A 22996-nucleotide genomic window follows, 5' to 3' on the forward strand; every position below is an offset into this window, starting at 1 on the left:
AGCAGCATCAGCAGCTCCTCACACAGGAAACGAGGCGAAGCTCAGAGAAACAGACACAACGATGCTGATCAATTACTTTATTTTTCTCCCAGCATCCATTCAACAGCTGGAAGACCCGTGATTATAGAAACTACTACCTGCACAGGTGTGCTACAATACCTGTGTGTGTGATCATGCAGGATATGAATAAGGCTGCAGAGTACTCTGATTAATATCTTTCTGCTGCATGCTTTACTGTAGCAGTACTGCAGTAGTATAGTAGTAGTACTGCAGTGTAGTTCAGTGCAGTAGAGCTGTGATGGACTGGTTCTTCCTGGAGGAGGCGCTCTGACGCTCAGGTGACTCAGCCGCACATGCTCATACAGAGCCACTGAGGAGAGAAGACACATTGACAGTCTGTGAGATTAAAGTTTGATGTGACAGATTATTTACTTTTATTTTTGTGTAATAATCACATTTATATTCATATTCATGTCCTAAATCCTCGTGACTCGCAGGAAGGAGGCGGGGGTCATTTTTCAAAGGTTTGTGCTTTAATGTGAGCGAGTGAGAATTACGCTCTGGCACAGAGGCTCAGACAAATCGTGAACCGTAAATCATCGGCTTACAAGAGATCTGACTGAGTCAAAGCATCCTTTATGCACGGCTCCTCAAGCAATGAAAAGATCGGTCCACAGTAATCTGGTTTACGCAGCAGAATAAATTTGTTATTATAAAAACAATAAATAAAATGTAGACTGGAGGCAGGAGGGGCACTTAAACACCTTTCTGCGCCTCCTGGTTCCCAAACAGAGCCGGAGGCGACCCTAACGTTTCCTGTAAAATGATCCACAAACATAGACTGTACGCTGAAGATGGAAGATACTCCACGTATGGAACAACAGGTCCATAAATACGAAAACAGTATTTACACAGAAAAATGATGCAAAACATGATTCTCATCACAGGCCTGACGTACACTGATGCTTACAGGCAACATATCAAAGACCTGCTTCCGCTCATATGAAACTAACATGGGTCTGATACTCGAGCGCGTCTAAGCTCAGTGTTTGTGGAGCTCAGAGACGGTTTACCTCGATGAGGTTCATCTCCACGGTGCCCGTCCCGTCTGTGTCCAGGTGCTGGAAGGTTCCTGACAAACACACACGGAGCAGCTCAGGACAAATAAAATGTTAAAAGGTTTATTGTGCATGTTCTCGCGGTCACATGATCAACCTACGGAACATGGCCTCCAGTTTGACGAGGCAGCAGGTGAAGTTGTCAAAGTCGATGATCTCGTTGTCGGCGTATCGAGCCACCAGCATCTGATGCAGCTTGTTGTTCAGTTTGAAGCCTGCGGACGCGACAGATCTCAGGTCAGTTTAATGCAACAGAGCACGCTCAGTAACAATGCAATACTCAGTTACCGCCATTTTCCAGCGCCAGACGCATCTCATAGGAATTCATGCAGCCAGATTTATCCAGATCGAACTCTCTGAAGATTCCCTGAAAACATGAAACCAAACTCGTCATCGCAGGACTCGATCGGATCGATCAGCAATCGGATTGAAGATTTTGTTACCCAAACATTTAAAACCCACAAAACCAGGACCTGATGGACCAGCACCGATAATCAATCGCTCAGACTTGGGGCCACTTCTTAAACTAATCAGACTGGAAGAAAAAGAGGAAAGCGATCGAAGGGACACGCGACTCGGTGCTCCGTCTCATGACAGATAAAGTTTTTATGTTTGAAATGAACTCGATATCTTTCACCTGTGAGCTTCAGGTGTTCACACTCACCAGCCACTTCCTGATCTTGTTCCAGAGGATCTGAAACTCCAGCAGCCCGAGGCGAGCGCTGCCATCTTTCTGAGATCGAGTCAAGGCCAACACGTCTTATTTCAGACATCAGTCATCAAACTTTACCTGTCCAACGTGCTGAGCGGCGAGGATACGTCCATGAGGCTGACCATGGCTCTGCAGGACTCCGTGCTGAAGCCGTCAGTCTGCAGGTCTCTGTCTGCAAACCAGACCAGATCACAACCACATCAGAGCCAACCTCTCTGACCAATCAGAAGCCTCCATCTGATTGAGGAAGACTCACGTTTGGACACGACTCTGTTGAGGATGGTCCTGAGCTCCCGCACTGAGATCTCCATGTCCTACAGGGAGGAAACAGGAAGTGAACGTCCTCGCTGTTTCTGCACGTTCAGTCCAAGAACGTTTTAATTCATGAACTCACGTCTCCAGACAGCTGAGCGAACATGGACCTGAAGGAGTCGTCGATGTCGCTCTCTGACACTTCCTCCTGCAGAGAAGAGCAGGAAGGTCAAAGGCCAAAGACACAAAGTCATAAAGCAGCCAGTTTGGTTTGTTTACCTCTTCATCAAAGTTCGCCACCACGCCGTCGTCCATCTCCCTGCAGAGTCACAGACTGTCACTGAGAGGTCTTTTATTTTGATAAGTAAAGGTGTCTAGATAGATCATGGTGAACTCACTGGCTCTCAGACTGCTTCTCTGTGAATACCCGCAGGACAAAGTCCGCCTCCTTCGAGGGTTCAAAGGTCGACGGGACAATCAGGTACTCGCCGGGCGGCAGGCGGAACCTGCCGCTCACCTCTCGCAGGTTGATGAAGGTCTCTGAGCGAGCGCAAGAGGACTGACGCAGGAAGAAGTCCTTCTTCATGTGAACGCTGGGACAGCCTCGGTGCTGGGGGACAGACCAACGCCGCCACCGTTAGCGAGTTAAAACAAAAACGGAAAAGTGAAACGGACCGGAGCGACTCACCTGTTGAGGAATCTGTGAACGAGAACAGAGGAAACGTCACCAACAGCAGAAATACAGCGTGATAACAACATCACCTTTCTGACCTCTGACCTCATAGATGGCAAAGCCAATGGTGTGCATGTCCTGGCCTTGGCGGCGGTAGCGGCGGCGGTCTTTTTGCATCAGCGCCACCAAGAAGCTGCAGGCGGCTTCTTCATCTTCGGGGTCATCGTCCTCCTCTAGCAGGGAAATTTTATACTGAGGGTTGATCCAGAAGGTGTCTGCAGGAAAGCATCACGAGTATGTAGTTATAACCAAGGCGCACACAGGTGTCAGGTGTAGCGCGGGCTCTACGCTGGGTCCTCCGCTTCTCTCTTTAGACGCTTAGATCAGGACAGAAGTTCGGCTGAGCCCCTGAAGATCATCATGTAGCATCTGCTTATCAGTGATCAACACGCCGAGCAGCGCTGTTGGTTTGAGAAACTCTAAAATCCAGATTATAAAGATGCACAAAAACTTTCATGCTGATTGGGGACTCAGTAAAAATCTGATGGACTGACTTAAACTGTGTCGGGTCCAGGCCCGCTCACTAACACACCACCCTGAAGGTACGCCAACAGTCAGAGCCACCTGGGCTCACCTGCACTAACTAATTGTTAACGTTTCCTCGCCATCGGACCATGGTCCGGAGACTGGGACGAGAGGGGTAGATGTCCTCCTTTGGGGTCAACCCCCTTCACTTTTCGCAGAGTAGTGAGGCAGGCAGAAATTATCTGAGACACCAGGAATACTGAAGAGACGAGGCTTCAATGGTAAATGGCCTGTACTTGTTTAGCGCTTTACGAGTCCCTAAGGACCCCAAAGCGCTTTACATATCCAGTCATCCACCCATTCACACACACATCCACACACTGGTGATGGCAGCTACAGTGTAGCCACAGGGGCGCACTGACAGAGGCGAGGCTGCCGGACACTGGCGCCACCGGGCCCTCTGACCACCACCAGTAGGCAACGGGTGAAGTGCCTTGCCCAAGGACACAACGACCGAGACTGTCCAAGCCGGGGCTCGAACCGGCAACCTTCTGATTACAAGGCGAACTCCCAACTCGAGCCATGATCAATGAGGGTACTGCTCCTTTTAATACACACTGCAAAGGCTGCAGCCCGTTAGACCGTCTCTATCAACTCCAAAACCTTCTTCATTCTGCTCTGCCGTCAGGTGCTGCGCCTACACGCATGCTCACATGTTACATAGACTCTTCACACCCCCGTCACACACAAGCCAGACAATCCCTGCGACATACTCAGACCTCTTTTTCACCAACGTGGTGCCGAGCCTCGGAGAACCAGTCTGCATTTCCTCAGCTTTGAGAACCAACTATGATACAGGATTACAGGTTGTCTGGCTGGGTCTGCCAATCACTGGTAGCCCCTCCCACAGTCACTGACATCAGAGGTCCTGACTTGGTGGGCGTGTGTCGAACTGGTTCTAGTTTGAGCACGGCACCATGTTTGTATAAAAGAGGTGTATCTGCCCCTCCGTCCTCACTCGGGTGGTTCCTGCAGCCCCCGGCGGTGCTCCCTCTCCTCCAGCTGCCCTCGTATGTGGCGGTGTTCCAGAAGCTGGTGGAGTCCTGGCTCAGAGCGTCTGGAGTCAGATTGCAGATCTCCAGCCGGGAGAACTGACGCAGGAACTCCTGGAATGACATCCTGCACAGCGACAGTCGTTTGAACATCTTCGTCCTTTAAAGACACCACAGTCATCATCACAGAGCAAACATACCAGAACTCCCCGTCCTCCATCTTACACAGCATCTCGTCCTTCTCGGCCGAGTCGATGGCGTTCCACTCCGAGGAGCTGAAACACCAACAAACGTTAAACTCTCCGTGCTCTCCTCCTCCCACTTAGAGTCTGACAAGCTGCAGCACTCACTTATCGCTCCATGCTCCGGTCCACTCCACCTGACCCCAGGGGTTCCTGATCCGGATCAGCAGCTCGCGCTGGCGCCGGTACTCCACCTACAGGAGGACAAACACCTGAGATCAAATGAGGAAATCTAAAACTGAGCGGTTCACCTGAGAAACAATGGTCAATGCTAACTTTATTGTCCCCAATGGGAAACTGATTTGCAAAGTGCAGCAGGCAGCAGGCATGAAGGGCACTCGATGTCTCTTGGTCTAAAACTGATTCAATAAAACGTTATAAAAAAGGGTCATCATTTTGGGCGCCGGTTTGGCTCGCTGGGATGAGTGGGCAACCGGCCCGGGTTTGAATCCGACCCGTGGTCCTTTGCCCTCTCTCTGCTTTCTGTCACTCTTCACTGTATCTATCAGATAGAGCCCAAAAATGAATGAAATGCCTGTTAGCCTGTGTACTACAACAGCCATTAGTGTGTAATATAGTAAAGAACCAGCTGACACACTGAGCTTTGTTAGTTAAAACATCTAAAATCCAACCAACAAGATTAAAATCCAGTTTAAACTGGAAGTCGATCAGCTGCGAGATGTGGCTGATTGTATAAAAACTGAAGAAAAGTCAGTAAAAAGGAGCCGAGCGTGAGCTTTGGCCCCATCCAGGAAACGTAATAGAGCGACCACATCAACGCCCTGCAACAAGCTGCAGAATCTACTTCCTACTTTTCACAGGATTTCATCCCTAGAGCTGTCAAAGCGACCGGCCTACAATCATTTCGTGATCTGGAGCCGTCTGCTGCTGAAGAGATCGACTCAAACACACTTTGGATTGATTTGAGCTTTTTTTGGAAATCCACCAACACATTTAGTCCTTGAACTCCAAAACGCCCAAACCATCCTAACTGCCCCCTGAGGATAAATAAAGTCATTCTGATTCTGACCATGAAGCCAGTCACGTGTTACTGAACCTTCTGACAAATGAAAGAAATAAATTAAATATTCATTTTGCATGACTTTAATTTGGATCCTTGTTATTACAGCCAACGTTTCACCGTTTGTTCCTTAAACAGTGACGTGGTGAAAAATCACACTCTGGTGTTATTCAAACGTAGGGAGGTGAGCTGACATGACTCTCAGGTAACAGTTTGTTACTTTTACCTCGCAGCTGAGCTCACCTGTCTGAGGCCTGTCACAGAGTAGGCGTGGCCTTTGACAAGCTTCTTAAAGGTGACCGCCTCCATGTCGAGGCTGTTGGTGATCTGAAGACAGAAGTTCGTTTGATCAGTGTGGACAAACGCTCCGTTTTCACATCATCACATATAATTACACCTAAAAAACCTGTGACATCACTTCCTGAAACAGAAACAAGCGCCTGCACTGATTTGCTGAAAGTCTGCGGGACATTTTGTGTGTTTGACTCCAAGGAGACGTAACTGACGTCGATGGAGCAGCCGAGCAGCGAGCCTCTTTCTAGCGCTTTACTGATGATGCGATGAAGATCTTTGGGTGCCTTCTTCAGCTCGTACATCTCTGACACGCCTCCCGTAAAGTCCTCGAAGCCCTCAGTGGTGCTGCCGCCGGACAGCGCCTCGTATGACCCGTTCAACCTGAGAAACAACAAGAGACACGCAGTAAACACAAAGTTCACCCGCGTATGCCACTTGTGTCAAGCCAGCCTCCAATTCGAGACTTGCAGTCAAGCCAGCCTCCAGTTTGTTTTACGTTCCCTGTGTATTCAAAGTATTACGGGAATGGATGTGGAAACCGGATTTCAAAATAAAAGCCAACTTTGAGTGAATTAACAGATATGTTAAGAACATAATAACATATAATTTAGGCTTTTTTTTTTTTTTTTACAAACTCTAATGTTAGATCTATATGACACAGCCTTGTACCCTAATTGTGCCCTGTCACTATCAAGGCCATCTTATTTTGGATTTCAAAGTAAAAGCCCTGTGAATCTTAATTTTTGAACTACTCTTTCAATGACTTAATAATGCTCTTAAAAGCAAAAGTCGTATTTCCAAATACTATTTGAACTTTATATCAACACTTTCCAACCACAGTCTTTTTACAGTGATACCATATCAATATCAAGTCAGTCTGATTTTGCCTTTCATAGTAATGGCCCTTAGAAGATTAAGTCAATTATGGACAATTTCAAACGATTCAAAATGCTCTAAAATGAAAAATTCTTGTTTCCACAGGGTAATTCCACCTTAGATCAACAGTATACAGCCCCACAGTGATACCATATCAATATCAAGTCATTCTGATTATGCCTTCCAAAATAAAAGACTTTTCAAATTGCCAAGATACGACCTACTCTTTTAAAGATTTCAAAATGCTCTAAAAGTGAAAATTGCTGTTTCCACAGGATAATTTCACTTTAGGTCAACAGTATACAACCTCACGATGTTACCATATCAATTTCAAGTAATTCTGATTATGCCTTCCAAAATAATGGCCTGTTGAAAATGCCCATAATTTACCTAACTTTCAGTGATTTCAGAATGCTCTAAAAAGGAAGATTTCAGTTTCCACAGGGTAATTCCACTTTAGATCAACAGTATACAACCTCACGATGTTACCATGTCAATTTCAAGTCAGTCTGATTTTGCTTTCAAAAATAAAAGCATTTTCAAAATGCCCATATCTGACTTGATCCTGGAACAATTTCAAAATGCTCTAAAATGGAAAATTCCTGTTTCCACAGGGTAATTCCACCTTAGATCAACAGTATACAGCCCCACAGTGATACCATATCAATATCAAGTAATTCTGATTATGCCTTCCAAAATAAAAGACTTTTTAAATTGTCCATAATTGACCTAACTGTCAGTGATTTCAAAATGCTCTAAAATGGAAATTTCCTGTTTCCACAGGGTAATTCCACTTTAGATCAACAGTATACAGCCCCACAGTGATACCATATTAATATCAAGTCATTCTGATTTTGCCTTCCAAAGTAAAAGCCTTTTCAAATTGTCCACAATTGACCTAACTTTCAGTGATTTCAAAATGCTCTAAAATGGAAATTTCGTGTTTCCACAGGATAATTCTACTCCAGATCAACAGTATACAGCCCCACAGTGATACCATATTAATATCAAGTCATTCTGATTTTGCCTTCCAAAATAAAAGACTTTTCAAATTGCCAAGATACGACCTACTCTTTTAAAGATTTCAAAATGCTCTAAAAGTGAAAATTGCTGTTTCCACAGGATAATTTCACTTTAGGTCAACAGTATACAACCTCACGATGTTACCATATCAATTTCAAGTAATTCTGATTATGCCTTCCAAAATAATGGCCTGTTGAAAATGCCCATAATTTACCTAACTTTCAGTGATTTCAGAATGCTCTAAAAAGGAAGATTTCAGTTTCCACAGGGTAATTCCACTTTAGATCAACAGTATACAACCTCACGATGTTACCATGTCAATTTCAAGTCAGTCTGATTTTGCTTTTCAAAATAATGGCCTGTTGAAAATGCCAATAACTTACCTAACTTTCAGTGATTTCAAAATGCTCTAAAATGGAAATTTCCTGTTTCCACAGGGTAATTCCACCTTAGATCAACAGTATACAACCCCACAGAGATACGATGTTAAGATCAAGTCACTCTGATTTTGCCTTCCAAAATAAAAGTATTTTCAAATTGCCCGTAGACGACCTACTCGTTTAACGATTTCAAAATGCTCTTAAATTGAAAGATGCTGTTTCCACAGGGTAATTCCACTTTAGATCAACAGTATCCAACCCGACAGTAAAACCATGTAAATTTCATGTTGGTCTGATTTCGCCTTTCAAATTAATGGCCCGTCGAATTTGTCCACATGTGATATACTCTTTCAATTATTTCAGAATGTTTTAAAAATGAAAATTGCTGTTTCAACACATATTGGGTTTTCATTTTGAAAAGCAAAATCAGACTCAATTGATTATGACAGAATTGAATCATAAAGATGATGTAAAAGGAAGCTGAAATTGCCACTAGGTTGGAATTGATAGTACGTTTATATTTTAAGTCTGTGGAAAGATGTCATGGTTGGTTTGCGAGTTGTTTTGTAATTTCTTTATTTAGAATGACATCTTTCCACAGACTTAAAATATAAACGTACTATCAATTCCAACCTAGTGGCAATTTCAGCTTCCTTTTACATCATCTTTATGATTCAATTCTGTCATAATCAATTGAGTCTGATTTTGCTTTTCAAAATGAAAACCCAATATGTGTTGAAACAGCAATTTTCATTTTTAAAACATTCTGAAATAATTGAAAGAGTATATCACATGTGGACAAATTCGACGGGCCATTAATTTGAAAGGCGAAATCAGACCAACATGAAATTTACATGGTTTTACTGTCGGGTTGGATACTGTTGATCTAAAGTGGAATTACCCTGTGGAAACAGCATCTTTCAATTTAAGAGCATTTTGAAATCGTTAAACGAGTAGGTCGTCTACGGGCAATTTGAAAATACTTTTATTTTGGAAGGCAAAATCAGAGTGACTTGATCTTAACATCGTATCTCTGTGGGGTTGTATACTGTTGATCTAAGGTGGAATTACCCTGTGGAAACAGGAAATTTCCATTTTAGAGCATTTTGAAATCACTGAAAGTTAGGTAAGTTATTGGCATTTTCAACAGGCCATTATTTTGAAAAGCAAAATCAGACTGACTTGAAATTGACATGGTAACATCGTGAGGTTGTATACTGTTGATCTAAAGTGGAATTACCCTGTGGAAACTGAAATCTTCCTTTTTAGAGCATTCTGAAATCACTGAAAGTTAGGTAAATTATGGGCATTTTCAACAGGCCATTATTTTGGAAGGCATAATCAGAATTACTTGAAATTGATATGGTAACATCGTGAGGTTGTATACTGTTGACCTAAAGTGAAATTATCCTGTGGAAACAGCAATTTTCACTTTTAGAGCATTTTGAAATCTTTAAAAGAGTAGGTCGTATCTTGGCAATTTGAAAAGTCTTTTATTTTGGAAGGCATAATCAGAATGACTTGATATTGATATGGTATCACTGTGGGGCTGTATACTGTTGATCTAAGGTGGAATTACCCTGTGGAAACAGGAAATTTCCATTTTAGAGCATTCTGAAATCACTGAAAGTTAGGTCAATTATGGACAATTTAAAAAGTCTTTTATTTTGGAAGGCATAATCAGACTGACTTGAAATTGATATGGTATCACTGTAAAAAGACTGGTTGGAAAGTGTTGATATAAAGTTCAAATAGTATTTGGAAATACGACTTTTGCTTTTAAGAGCATTATTAAGTCATTGAAAGAGTAGTTCAAAAACTAGAAAGTGCATTTTCTGAAGAAACTGCAGTGTGAATGCTTGAATCTGAATGTATGCACTGAAATGAATTAATTGCTGAATTCTAAGTTAAAAATGTTGAATGAGATAAAAAAAAAAACCCGAATTTAACCTGAAAACAAAAGTGCTGAACTGCTAAAAGCTGACGTTTAACATAGAAGAAGAAGTTGGAAAATAGCTGAAAATGTTTTAAATGTAAATTAGAAAAACCTAAGAAATGAGAAAAGAAAATTTAGAGTCAGAAAACATCTGAATGAATATTAAAAGCTCATATTCTTTGAATCACTGAATGACTCAAATGTGATCCCTCCACTTTGATCCACACCGTTTAAAAAGTTGACATTTCTGAGCTTTGAAAGACACTGTGTTGGAAAGAGAACAACGATGGCGACGTTTTGAGGGTAAAATGATGGCTTTAACACTGTGGACACAGCAGCAGTTGAAAGAGAAGTGCTTAAGATGAATCTTGGTACAGTGGCAGGCAGAGCTCGTTAAGCAGGCAGGTGTGAGCCTGGTTGCTATAGTGACTGCACCCAATGGCTCCATACACACGACACAGACATGCGCCTCACTTTTGCTGCTTAAAATGAACAGAAAAGTCAGGCCGAAACAAATCGCTCCCAAATGAAAAGTACATGTCGTATTGACAAAATTATTTCACCGTGAGCGACAGCAGCTTCTAGTCTACTGAATTCTCAGTTTTCATGCCTGTGGAGTTTATTATATGGACGTGGTGACAGTGTAAAGACACCATGCTCTTCTGATTTTCAAACGGACCGTCTGAGCCATTTTAACATTAGAGTCTATGGAAGAGTTGGAGGGAGGAGGCTGTGCATTGGTGACATTTATGAAAGAACCATAACACCTAGTACAATAGTAAACACATTGGATGAAAGAGGACAGCCATGGCTACGTTTTGAGGGTAAAATCATACCTGTAGAGCAAACGCTGCGGACACAGCAGCAGTTTTAAAAAAGATTTTAAGATTATTTTTTTTGCTCCTCTCACTCTAGCAGTTGAGCTGCCTCACTCTAGCCCCAACATTCCGTCCCATACACACCCATTATAAACTCTGAAACGGGTGAAAAAACATCATGAAACTTAAACTGGAACTGAAGAAAAAGTATAATAGATATTGAAAAGATAAATACAAGTTGAATAGTTGAATGTCTTGTCTTCGTTTTAAAGTTTGAATGGTGGCTCTATGTCAATGTATGTGGAAGTAGTAAGAGTTTAAAAATGAGTAAGTTGAATGAGGATTTGAAGGGTCTCCCCATTGAAATACATTATAAATTTTTGTTGAATAAAGTTGAATAAAATTAAAAATATAAATGTTAAAAATATGAAAAATAGAAGCAGTGTTGTCCAAAAGAATAGGAATCTAACGGTGTTTGAATGGTTTTTCTAAGTTGAACGGTTTTGAAGGAGTAGGATTACAAAAAACGTACGGAATAGATAAAATATAATAACTAGAAAGTGCATTTTCTGAAGAAACTGCAGTGTGAATGCTTGAATCTGAATGTATGCATTGAAATGAAATAATTACTGAATTTATGTTAAAAATTTAGAATAAAATAAAAAAAAAACCCGAATTTAACCTGAAAACAAAAGTGCTGAACTGCTAAAAGCTGAAGGTTACACAGAAGAAGAAGTTGGGAAAAAGCTGAAAATGTTTTAATTGTAAATTAGAAAAACCTAAGAAATGAGAAAAGAACATTTAGAGTCAGAAAACATCTGAAAGAATATTAAAAGGTCATATTCTTTGAATCACTGAATGACTCAAATGTGATCCCTCCACTTTGATCCACACAGTTTAAAAAGTTTAAATGCCTGAGCTTTGAAAGATACGGTGTTGGAAAGAGAACAATAATGGCGACAATTTGAGGGTAAAATGATGGCTGTAACACTGTGGACACAGCAGCAGTTGAAAGAGAAGTGCTTAAGATGAATCTTGGTACAGTGGCAGGCAGAGCTCGTTAAGCAGGCAGGTGTGAGCCTGGTTGCTATAGTGACCGCACCCAATGGCTCCATACAAACGTACACAGACATGCGCCTCACTTTTGCTGCTTAAAATGAACAGAAAAGTCAGGCCGAAACAAATCGCTCCCAAATGAAAAGTAAAAGTCGTATTGACAAAATTCTTTCACCGTGAGCGACAGCAATGTCTAGTCTACCTAATTCTCAGTTTTCATGCCTGTGGAGCTTATTATATGGACGTGGTGACAGTGGAAAGACACCATGCTCTTCTGATTTTCAAACGAACATTCTGAGCCATTTTAACATTAGAGTCTATGGAAGAGTTGGAGGGAGGAGGCTGTGCATTGGTGACATTTATGAAAGAACCATAACACCTAGTACAATAGTAAACACATTGGATGAAAGAGGACAGCCATGGCTACGTTTTGAGGGTAAAATCATACCTGTAGAGCAAACGCTGCGGACACAGCAGCAGTTTTAAAAAAGATTTTAAGATTAATTTTTTTGCTCCTCTCACTCTAGCAGTTGAGCTGCCTCACTCTAGCCCCAACATTCCGTCCCATACACACCCATTATAAACTCTGAAACGGGTGAAAAAACATCATGAAACTTAAACTGGAACTGAAGAAAAAATATAATAGATATTGAAAAGATAAATACAAGTTGAATAGTTGAATGTCTTGTCTTCGTTTTAAAGTTTGAATGGTGGCTCTATGTCAATGTATGTGGAAGTAGTAAGAGTTTAAAAATGAGTAAGTTGAATGAGGATTTGAAGGGTCTCCCCATTGAAATACATTATAAATTTTTCTTGAATAAAGTTGAATAAAATTAAAAATATAAATGTTAAAAATATGAAAAATAGAAGCAGTGTTGTCCAAAAGAATAGGAATCTAACGGTGTTTGAATGGTTTTTCTAAGTTGAACGGTTTTGAAGGAGTAGGATTACAAAAAACGTACGGAAGAATAATAAAATACTAGAAAGTGCATTTTCTGAAGAAACTGCAGTGTGAATGCTTGAATCTGAATGTATGCACTGAAATGAATTAATTACTGAATTTAAGTTAAAAATCTTGAATGAGATAAAAAAAAAAAAAACAACCTGAATTTAACCTGAAAACAACAGTGCTGAACTGCTAAAAGCTGAAGGTTACACAGAAGAAGAAGTTGGAAAAAAGCTGAAAATGTTTTAATTGTAAATTAGAAAAACCTAAGAAATGAGAAAAGAACATTTAGAGTCAGAAAACATCTGAATGAATATTAAAAGGTCATATTCTTTAAATCACTGAATGACTAAAATGTGATCCCTCCACTTGGACCCACACAGTTTAAAAAGTTTACATCTCTGAGCTTTGAAAGACAAGATGTTGGAAAAAGAACAACGACGGCGACGTTTTGAGTGTAAAATGATGGCTTTAACACTGTGGACACAGCAGCAGTTGAAAGAGAAGTGTTTAAGATGAATCTTGGCAGAGTGAGAGAGAGAGCTCGTTAAGCAGGCAGGTGTGAGCCTGGTTGCTATAGTGACCGCACCCAAGGGCTCCATACACACGGACACAGACATGCACCTCACTTTTGCTGCTTAAAATGAACAGAAAAGTCAGGCCGAAACAAATCGTTCCCATATGAAAAGTACAAGTCGTATTGACGAAATTCTTTCACCGTGAGCGACAGCAGCTTCTAGTCTACTGAATTCTCAGTTTTCATGCCTGTGGAGTTTATTATATGGACGTGGTGACAGTGTAAAGACACCATGCTCTTCTGATTTTCAAACGAACCTTCTGAGCCATTTTAACATTAGAGTCTATGGAAGAGTTGGAGGGAGGAGGCTGTGCATTGGTGACATTTATGAAAGAACCATAACACCTAGGACAATAGTAAACACATTGGATGAAAGAGGACAGCGATGGCTACGTTTTGAGGGTAAAATCATACCTGTAGAGCAAACGCTGCAGACACAGCAGCAGTTTTAAAAAAGATTTTAAGATTAATTTTTTTGCTCCTCTCACTCTAGCAGTTGAGCTGCCTCACTCTAGCCCCAACATTCCGTCCCATACACACCCATTATAAACTCTGAAACGGGTGAAAAAACATCATGAAACTTAAACTGGAACTGAAGAAAAAGTATAATAGATATTGAAAAGATAAATACAAGTTGAATAGTTGAATGTCTTGTCTTCGTTTTAAAGTTTGAATGGTGGCTCTATGTCAATGTATGTGGAAGTAGTAAGAGTTTAAAAACGAGTAAGTTGAATGAGGATTTGAAGGGTCTCCCCATTGAAATACATTATAAATTTTTGTTGAATAAAGTTGAATAAAATTAAAAATATAAATGTTAAAAATGAGAAAAATAGAAGCAATGTTGTCCAAAAGAATAGGAATCTAACGATGTTTGAATGGTTTTTCTAAGTTGAACGGTTTTGAAGGAGTAGGAGTACAAAAAACGTACGGAATAGATAAAATATAATAATAATAAAGATTAGAATAACAATACTGTGAATGCTTTTCAAGCATTCACACTAATAACTAGAAAGTGCATTTTCTGAAGAAACTGCAGTGTGAATGCTTGAATCTGAATGTATGCACTGAAATGAATTAATTGCTGAATTTTGAGTTAAAAATATTGAATGAGATAAAAAAAAAGTCCGAATTTAACCTGAAAACAAAAGTGCTGAACTGCTAAAAGCTGAAGGTTACACAGAAGAAGAAGTTGGAAAAAAGCTGAAAATGTTTTAAATGTAAATTAGAAAACCCTAAGAAATGAGAAAAGAACATTTAGAGTCAGAAAACATCTGAATGAATATTAAAAGGTCATATTCTTTGAATCACTGAATGACTCAAATGTGATCCCTCCACTTTGATCCACACAGTTTAAAAAGTTTAAATGCCTGAGCTTTGAAAGATACGGTGTTGGAAAGAGAACAATAATGGCGACAATTTGAGGGTAAAATGATGGCTGTAACACTGTGGACACAGCAGCAGTTGAAAGAGAAGTGCTTAAGATGAATCTTGGTACAGTGGCAGGCAGAGCTCGTTAAGCAGGCAGGTGTGAGCCTGGTTGCTATAGTGACCGCACCCAATGGCTCCATACACACGTACACAGACATGCGCCTCACTTTTGCTGCTTAAAATGAACAGAAAAGTCAGGCCGAAACAAATCGTTCCCAAATGAAAAGTATAGGTCGTATTGACAAAATTCTTTCACCGTGAGTGACAGCCATGTCTAGTCTACCTAATTCTCAGTTTTCATGTCTGTGGAGTTTATTATATGGACGTGGTGACAGTGGAAAGACACCATGCTCTTCTGATTTTCAAACGAACCTTCTGAGCCATTTTAACATTAGAGTCTATGGAAGAGTTGGAGGGAGGAGGCTGTGCATTGGTGACATTTACGAAAGAACCATAACACCTAGGACAATAGTAAACACATTGGATGAAAGAGGACAGCGATGGCTACGTTTTGAGGGTAAAATCATACCTGTAGAGCAAACGCTGCGGACACAGCAGCAGTTTTAAAAAAGATTTTAAGATTAATTTTTTTGCTCCTCTCACTCTAGCAGTTGAGCTGCCTCACTCTAGCCCCAACATTCCGTCCCATACACACCCATTATAAACTCTGAAACGGGTGAAAAAACATCATGAAAGTTAAACTGGAACTGAAGAAAAAGTATAATAGATATTGAAAAGATAAATACAAGTTGAATAGTTGAATGTCTTGTCTTCGTTTTAAAGTTTGAATGGTGGCTCTATGTCAATGTATGTGGAAGTAGTAAGAGTTTAAAAATGAGTAAGTTGAATGAGGATTTGAAGGGTCTCCCCATTGAAATACATTATAAATTTTTGTTGAATAAAGTTGAATAAAATTAAAAATATAAATGTTAAAAATATGAAAAATAGAAGCAGTGTTGTCCAAAAGAATAGGAATCTAACGGTGTTTGAATGGTTTTTCTAAGTTGAACGGTTTTGAAGGAGTAGGCTTTGAAAAAACGTACGGAAAAATAAAATATAATAATAATAATAATAAAGATTCGAATAACAATACTGTGAATGCTTTTCAAGCATTCACACTAATAATAACTAGAAAGTGCATTTTCTGAAGAAACTGCAGTGTGAATGCTTGAATCTGAATGTATGCACTGAAATGAAATAATTACTGAATTTAAGTTAAAAATCTTGAATGAGATAAAAAAAAAAAAAACCGAATTTAACCTGAAAACAAAAGTGCTGAACTGCTAAAAGCTGAAGGTTACACAGAAGAAGAAGTTGGAAAAAAGCTGAAAATGTTTTAATTGTAAATTAGAAAACCCTAAGAATTTAGAAGAGAACATTTAGAGTCAGAAAACATCTGAATGAATATTAAAAGGTCATATTCTTTGAATCACTGAATGACTAAAATGTGATCCCTCCACTTGGATCCACACAGTTTAAAAAGTTTACATCTCTGAGCTTTGAAAGACAAGATGTTGGAAAGAGAACAACGATGGCGACGTTTTGAGGGTAAAATGATGGCTGTAACACTGTGGACACAGCAGCAGTTGAAAGAGAAGTGTTTAAGATGAATCTTGGCAGAGTGAGAGAGAGCTCGTTAAGCAGGCAGGTGTGAGCCTGGTTGCTATAGTGACCGCACCCAATGGCTCCATACACACGACACAGACATGCACCTCACTTTTGCTGCTTAAAATGAACAGAAAAGTCAGGCCCAAACAAATCGCTCCCAAATGAAAAGTACATGTCGTATTGACAAAATTCTTTCACCGTGAGCGACAGCCATGTCTAGTCTACCAAATTCTCAGTTTTCATGCCTGTGGAGTTTATTATATGGACGTGGTGACAGTGTAAAGACACCATGCTCTTCTGATTTTCAAACGAACCTTCTGAGCCATTTTAACATTAGAGTCTATGGAAGAGTTGGAGGGAGGAGGCTGTGCATTGGTGACATTTATGAAAGAACCATAACACCTAGTACAACAGTAAACACATTGGATGAAAGAGGACAGCGATGGCTACGTTTTGAGGGTAAAATCATACCTGTAGAGCAAACGCTGTGGACACAGCAGCAGTTTTAAAAAAGATTTTAAGATTAATTTTTTTGCTCCTCTCACTCTAGCAGTTGAGCTGCCTCACTCTAGCCCCAACATTCCGTCCCATACACACCCATTATAAACTCTGAAACGGGTGAAAAAACATCATGAAACTTAAACTGGAACTGAAGAAAAAGTATAATAGATATTGAAAAGATAAATACAAGTTGAATAGTTGAATGTCTTGTCTTCGTTTTAAAGTTTGAATGGTGGCTCTATGTCAATGTATGTGGAAGTAGTAAGAGTTTAAAAATGAGTAAGTTGAATGAGAATTTGAAGGGTCTCCCCATTGAAATACATGGGAAATTTTTGTTGAATAAAGTTGAATAAAATTAAAAATATAAATGTTAAAAATGAGAAAAATAGAAGCAGTCATGTCCAAAATAATAGGAATCTAACGATGTTTGAATGGTTTTTCTAAGTTGAACGGTTTTGAAGGAGTAGGCTTTCAAAAAACGTACGGAATAAGAAAATATAATAACTAGAAAGTGCATTTTCTGAAGAAACTGCAGTGTGAATGCTTGAATCTGAATGTATGGACTGAAATGAATTAATTGCTGAATTTTGAGTTAAAAATTTTGAATGAGATAAAAAAACAAAAAAACAACCTGAATTTAACCTGAAAACAAAAGTGCTGAACTGCTAAAAGCTGAAGGTTACACAGAAGAAGAAGTTGGAAAAAAGCTGAAAATGTTTTAATTGTAAATTAGAAAAACCTAAGAAATGAGAAAAGAACATTTAGAGTCAGAAAACATCTGAAAGAATATTAAAAGGTCATATTCTTTGAATCACTGAATGACTAAAATGTGATCCCTCCACTTGGACCCACACAGTTTAAAAAGTTTACATCTCTGAGCTTTGAAAGACAAGATGTTGGAAAAAGAACAACGATGGCGACGTTTTGAGGGTAAAATGATGGCTGTGACACTGTGGACACAGCAGCAGTTGAAAGAGAAGTGTTTAAGATAAATCTTGGCAGAGAGAGAGAGAGAGAGAGAGAGAGCTCGTTAAGTAGGCAGGTGTGAGCCTGGTTGCTATAGTGACTGCACCCAATGGCTCCATACACACGACACAGACATGCACCTCACTTTTGCTCCTTAAAATGAACAGAAAAGTCAGGCCGAAACAAATCGTTCCCAAATGAAAAGTAAAAGTCGTATTGACGAAATTCTTTCACCGTGAGCGACAGCAGCTTCTAGTCTACCTAATTCTCAGTTTTCATGTCTGTGGAGTTTATTATATGGACGTGGTGACAGTGGAAAGACACCATGCTCTTCTGATTTTCAAACGAACCTTCTGAGCCATTTTAACATTGGAGTCTATGGAAGAGTTGGAGGGAGGAGGCTGTGCATTGGCGACATTTATGAAAGAACCATAACACCTAGTACAATAGTAAACACATTGGATGAAAGAGGACAGCGATGGCTACGTTTTGAGGGTAAAATCATACCTGTAGAGCAAACGCTGCGGACACAGCAGCAGTTTTAAAAAAGATTTTAAGATTAATTTTTTTGCTCCTCTCACTCTAGCAGTTGAGCTGCCTCACTCTAGCCCCAACATTCCGTCCCATACACACCCATTATAAACTCTGAAACGGGTGAAAAAACATCATGAAACTTAAACTGGAACTGAAGAAAAAGTATAATAGATATTGAAAAGATAAATACAAGTTGAATAGTTGAATGTCTTGTCTTCGTTTTAAAGTTTGAATGGTGGCTCTATGTCAATGTATGTGGAAGTAGTAAGAGTTTAAAAATGAGTAAGTTGAATGAGAATTTGAAGGGTCTCCCCATTGAAATACATGGGAAATTTTTGTTGAATAAAGTTGAATAAAATTAAAAATATAAATGTTAAAAATGAGAAAAGTAGAAGCAGTCATGTCCAAAAGAATAGGAATCTAATGGTGTTTGAATGGTTTTTCTAAGTTGAACGGTTTTGAAGGAGTAGGAGTACAAAAAACGTACGGAATAGATAAAATATAATAACTAGAAAGTGCATTTTCTGAAGAAACTGCAGTGTGAATGCTTGAATCTGAATGTATGGACTGAAATGAATTAATTGCTGAATTTTGAGTTAAAAATTTTGAATGAGATAAAAAAACAAAAAAACAACCTGAATTTAACCTGAAAACAAAAGTGCTGAACTGCTAAAAGCTGAAGGTTACACAGAAGAAGAAGTTGGAAAAAAGCTGAAAATGTTTTAATTGTAAATTAGAAAAACCTAAGAAATGAGAAAAGAACATTTAGAGTCAGAAAACATCTGAAAGAATATTAAAAGGTCATATTCTTTGAATCACTGAATGACTAAAATGTGATCCCTCCACTTGGACCCACACAGTTTAAAAAGTTTACATCTCTGAGCTTTGAAAGACAAGATGTTGGAAAAAGAACAACGATGGCGACGTTTTGAGGGTAAAATGATGGCTGTGACACTGTGGACACAGCAGCAGTTGAAAGAGAAGTGTTTAAGATAAATCTTGGCAGAGAGAGAGAGAGAGAGAGAGAGAGCTCGTTAAGTAGGCAGGTGTGAGCCTGGTTGCTATAGTGACTGCACCCAATGGCTCCATACACACGACACAGACATGCACCTCACTTTTGCTCCTTAAAATGAACAGAAAAGTCAGGCCGAAACAAATCGTTCCCAAATGAAAAGTAAAAGTCGTATTGACGAAATTCTTTCACCGTGAGCGACAGCAGCTTCTAGTCTACCTAATTCTCAGTTTTCATGTCTGTGGAGTTTATTATATGGACGTGGTGACAGTGGAAAGACACCATGCTCTTCTGATTTTCAAACGAACCTTCTGAGCCATTTTAACATTGGAGTCTATGGAAGAGTTGGAGGGAGGAGGCTGTGCATTGGCGACATTTATGAAAGAACCATAACACCTAGTACAATAGTAAACACATTGGATGAAAGAGGACAGCGATGGCTACGTTTTGAGGGTAAAATCATACCTGTAGAGCAAACGCTGCGGACACAGCAGCAGTTTTAAAAAAGATTTTAAGATTAATTTTTTTGCTCCTCTCACTCTAGCAGTTGAGCTGCCTCACTCTAGCCCCAACATTCCGTCCCATACACACCCATTATAAACTCTGAAACGGGTGAAAAAACATCATGAAACTTAAACTGGAACTGAAGAAAAAGTATAATAGATATTGAAAAGATAAATACAAGTTGAATAGTTGAATGTCTTGTCTTCGTTTTAAAGTTTGAATGGTGGCTCTATGTCAATGTATGTGGAAGTAGTAAGAGTTTAAAAATGAGTAAGTTGAATGAGAATTTGAAGGGTCTCCCCATTGAAATACATGGGAAATTTTTGTTGAATAAAGTTGAATAAAATTAAAAATATAAATGTTAAAAATGAGAAAAGTAGAAGCAGTCATGTCCAAAAGAATAGGAATCTAATGGTGTTTGAATGGTTTTTCTAAGTTGAACGGTTTTGAAGGAGTAGGAGTACAAAAAACGTACGGAATAGATAAAATATAATAATAATAAAGATTAGAATAACAATACTGTGAATGCTTTTCAAGCATTCACACTAATAAAGATTAGAATAACAATACTGTGAATGCTTTTCAAGCATTCACACTAATAAAGATTAGAAGAACAATACTGTGAATGCTTTTCAAGCATTCACACTAATAAAGATTCGAATAACAATACTGTGAATGCTTTTCAAGCATTCACACTAATAATAAAGATTAGAAGAACAATACTGTGAATGCTTTTCAAGCATTCACACTAATAATAATAAAGATTAGAATAACAATACTGTGAATGCTTTTCAAGCATTCACACTAACTAGAAAGTGCATTTTCTGAAGAAACTGCAGTGTGAATGCTTGAATCTGAATGTATGCACTGAAATGAATTAATTGCTGAATTTTGAGTTAAAAATATTGAATGAGATAAAAAACAAAACAAAAAAAAAAACGAATTTAACCTGAAAACAAAGGTGCTGAACTGCTAAAAGCTGAAGGTTACACAGAAGAAGAAGTTGGAAAAAAACTGAAAATGTTTTAAATGTAAATTAGAAAACCCTAAGAAATGAGAAAAGAACATTTAGAGTCAGAAAACATCTGAATGAATATTAAAAGGTCATATTCTTTGAATCACTGAATGACTAAAATGTGATCCCTCCACTTTGATCCACACAGTTTAAAAAGTTTACATCTCTGAGCTTTGAAAGACAAGATGTTGGAAAGAGAACAACGATGGCGACGTTTTGAGGGTAAAATGATGGCTGTAACACTGTGGAGACAGCAGCAGTTGAAAGAGAAGTGTTTAAGATGAATCTTGGCAGAGTGAGAGAGAGAGCTTGTTAAGCAGGCAGGTGTGAGCCTGGTTGCTATAGTGACTGCACCCAAGGGCTCCATACACACGTACACAGACATGCACCTCACTTTTGCTGCTTAAAATGAACAGAAAAGTCAGGCCGAAACAAATCGCTCCCAAATGAAAAGTAAAAGTCGTATTGACAAAATTCTTTCACCGTGAGCGACAGCAATGTCTAGTCTACCTAATTCTCAGTTTTCATGCCTGTGGAGCTTATTATATGGACGTGGTGACAGTGGAAAGACACCATGCTCTTCTGATTTTCAAACGAACCTTCTGAGCCATTTTAACATTAGAGTCTATGGAAGAGTTGGAGGGAGGAGGCTGTGCATTGGTGACATTTATGAAAGAACCATAACACCTAGTACAATAGTAAACACATTGGATGAAAGAGGACAGCCATGGCTACGTTTTGAGGGTAAAATCATACCTGTAGAGCAAACGCTGTGGACACAGCAGCAGTTTTAAAAAAGATTTTAAGATTAATTTTTTTGCTCCTCTCACTCTAGCAGTTGAGCTGTCTCACTCTAGCCCCAACATTCCGTCCCATACACACCCATTATAAACTCTGAAACGGGTGAAAAAACATCATGAAACTTAAACTGGAACTGAAGAAAAAGTATAATAGATATTGAAAAGATAAATACAAGTTGAATAGTTGAATGTCTTGTCTTCGTTTTAAAGTTTGAATGGTGGCTCTATGTCAATGTATGTGGAAGTAGTAAGAGTTTAAAAATGAGTAAGTTGAATGAGGATTTGAAGGGTCTCCCCATTGAAATACATTATAAATTTTTGTTGAATAAAGTTGAATAAAATTAAAAATATAAATGTTAAAAATGAGAAAAATAGAAGCAGTCATGTCCAAAATAATAGGAATCTAACGATGTTTGAATGGTTTTTCTAAGTTGAACGGTTTTGAAGGAGTTAGATGCCAAAAAACGTACGGAATATGGAATAATAGATAACTAGAAAGTGCATTTTCTGAAGAAACTGCAGTGTGAATGCTTGAATCTGAATGTATGCACTGAAATGAATTAATTGCTGAATTTTGAGTTAAAAATATTGAATGAGATTAAAAAAAACCAAAAAAAACCCCGAATTTAACCTGAAAACAAAGGTGCTGAACTGCTAAAAGCTGAAGGTTACACAGAAGAAGGAGTTGGAAAAAAGCTGAAAATGTTTTAAATGTAAATTAGAAAACCCTAAGAAATGAGAAAAGAACATTTAGAGTCAGAAAACATCTGAATGAATATTAAAAGGTCATATTCTTTGAATCACTGAATGACTCAAATGTGATCCCTCCACTTTGATCCACACAGTTTAAAAAGTTTAAATGCCTGAGCTTTGAAAGATACGGTGTTGGAAAGAGAACAATAATGGCGACAATTTGAGGGTAAAATGATGGCTGTAACACTGTGGACACAGCAGCAGTTGAAAGAGAAGTGCTTAAGATGAATCTTGGTACAGTGGCAGGCAGAGCTCGTTAAGCAGGCAGGTGTGAGCCTGGTTGCTATAGTGACCGCACCCAATGGCTCCATACACACGTACACAGACATGCGCCTCACTTTTGCTGCTTAAAATGAACAGAAAAGTCAGGCCGA

The 22996-nt window shown here is 39.2% G+C and overlaps 1 protein-coding gene across 3 annotated transcripts in view; it reads right to left on the reverse strand.

Annotated features, from left to right (window-relative positions):
- Positions 1 to 62: 62 nt before the first annotated feature.
- The window catches only part of LOC101467885 (calpain-1 catalytic subunit), a 28755-nt gene continuing 5821 nt past the window's right edge, over positions 63 to 22996 (reverse strand). For 2 of the 3 annotated variants that reach the window (XM_004574029.6, XM_076885337.1), the window contains exons 6-22: positions 6102 to 6270; positions 5839 to 5922; positions 4683 to 4768; positions 4533 to 4607; positions 4299 to 4459; positions 2861 to 3030; positions 2771 to 2782; positions 2481 to 2692; positions 2362 to 2401; positions 2225 to 2290; positions 2087 to 2144; positions 1938 to 2002; positions 1783 to 1851; positions 1407 to 1485; positions 1220 to 1333; positions 1074 to 1132; positions 63 to 370 (exon numbers count right to left, since the gene is read on the reverse strand). In XM_004574029.6, the coding sequence (XP_004574086.1) occupies positions 344 to 370; positions 1074 to 1132; positions 1220 to 1333; positions 1407 to 1485; positions 1783 to 1851; positions 1938 to 2002; positions 2087 to 2144; positions 2225 to 2290; positions 2362 to 2401; positions 2481 to 2692; positions 2771 to 2782; positions 2861 to 3030; positions 4299 to 4459; positions 4533 to 4607; positions 4683 to 4768; positions 5839 to 5922; positions 6102 to 6270 (1546 nt within the window). In that variant the 3' untranslated portion in view covers positions 63 to 343. Of the gene's footprint in view, positions 371 to 1073; positions 1133 to 1219; positions 1334 to 1406; positions 1486 to 1591; positions 1654 to 1782; positions 1852 to 1937; positions 2003 to 2086; positions 2145 to 2224; positions 2291 to 2361; positions 2402 to 2480; positions 2693 to 2770; positions 2783 to 2860; positions 3031 to 4298; positions 4460 to 4532; positions 4608 to 4682; positions 4769 to 5838; positions 5923 to 6101; positions 6271 to 22996 lie in introns of those variants that run through there. The other variant, XR_013099062.1, reaches the window with a different exon arrangement.

The sequence above is a fragment of the Maylandia zebra genome, linkage group LG6 (assembly GCF_041146795.1).
Source record: "Maylandia zebra isolate NMK-2024a linkage group LG6, Mzebra_GT3a, whole genome shotgun sequence".
NCBI lineage: Eukaryota > Metazoa > Chordata > Actinopteri > Cichliformes > Cichlidae > Maylandia > Maylandia zebra.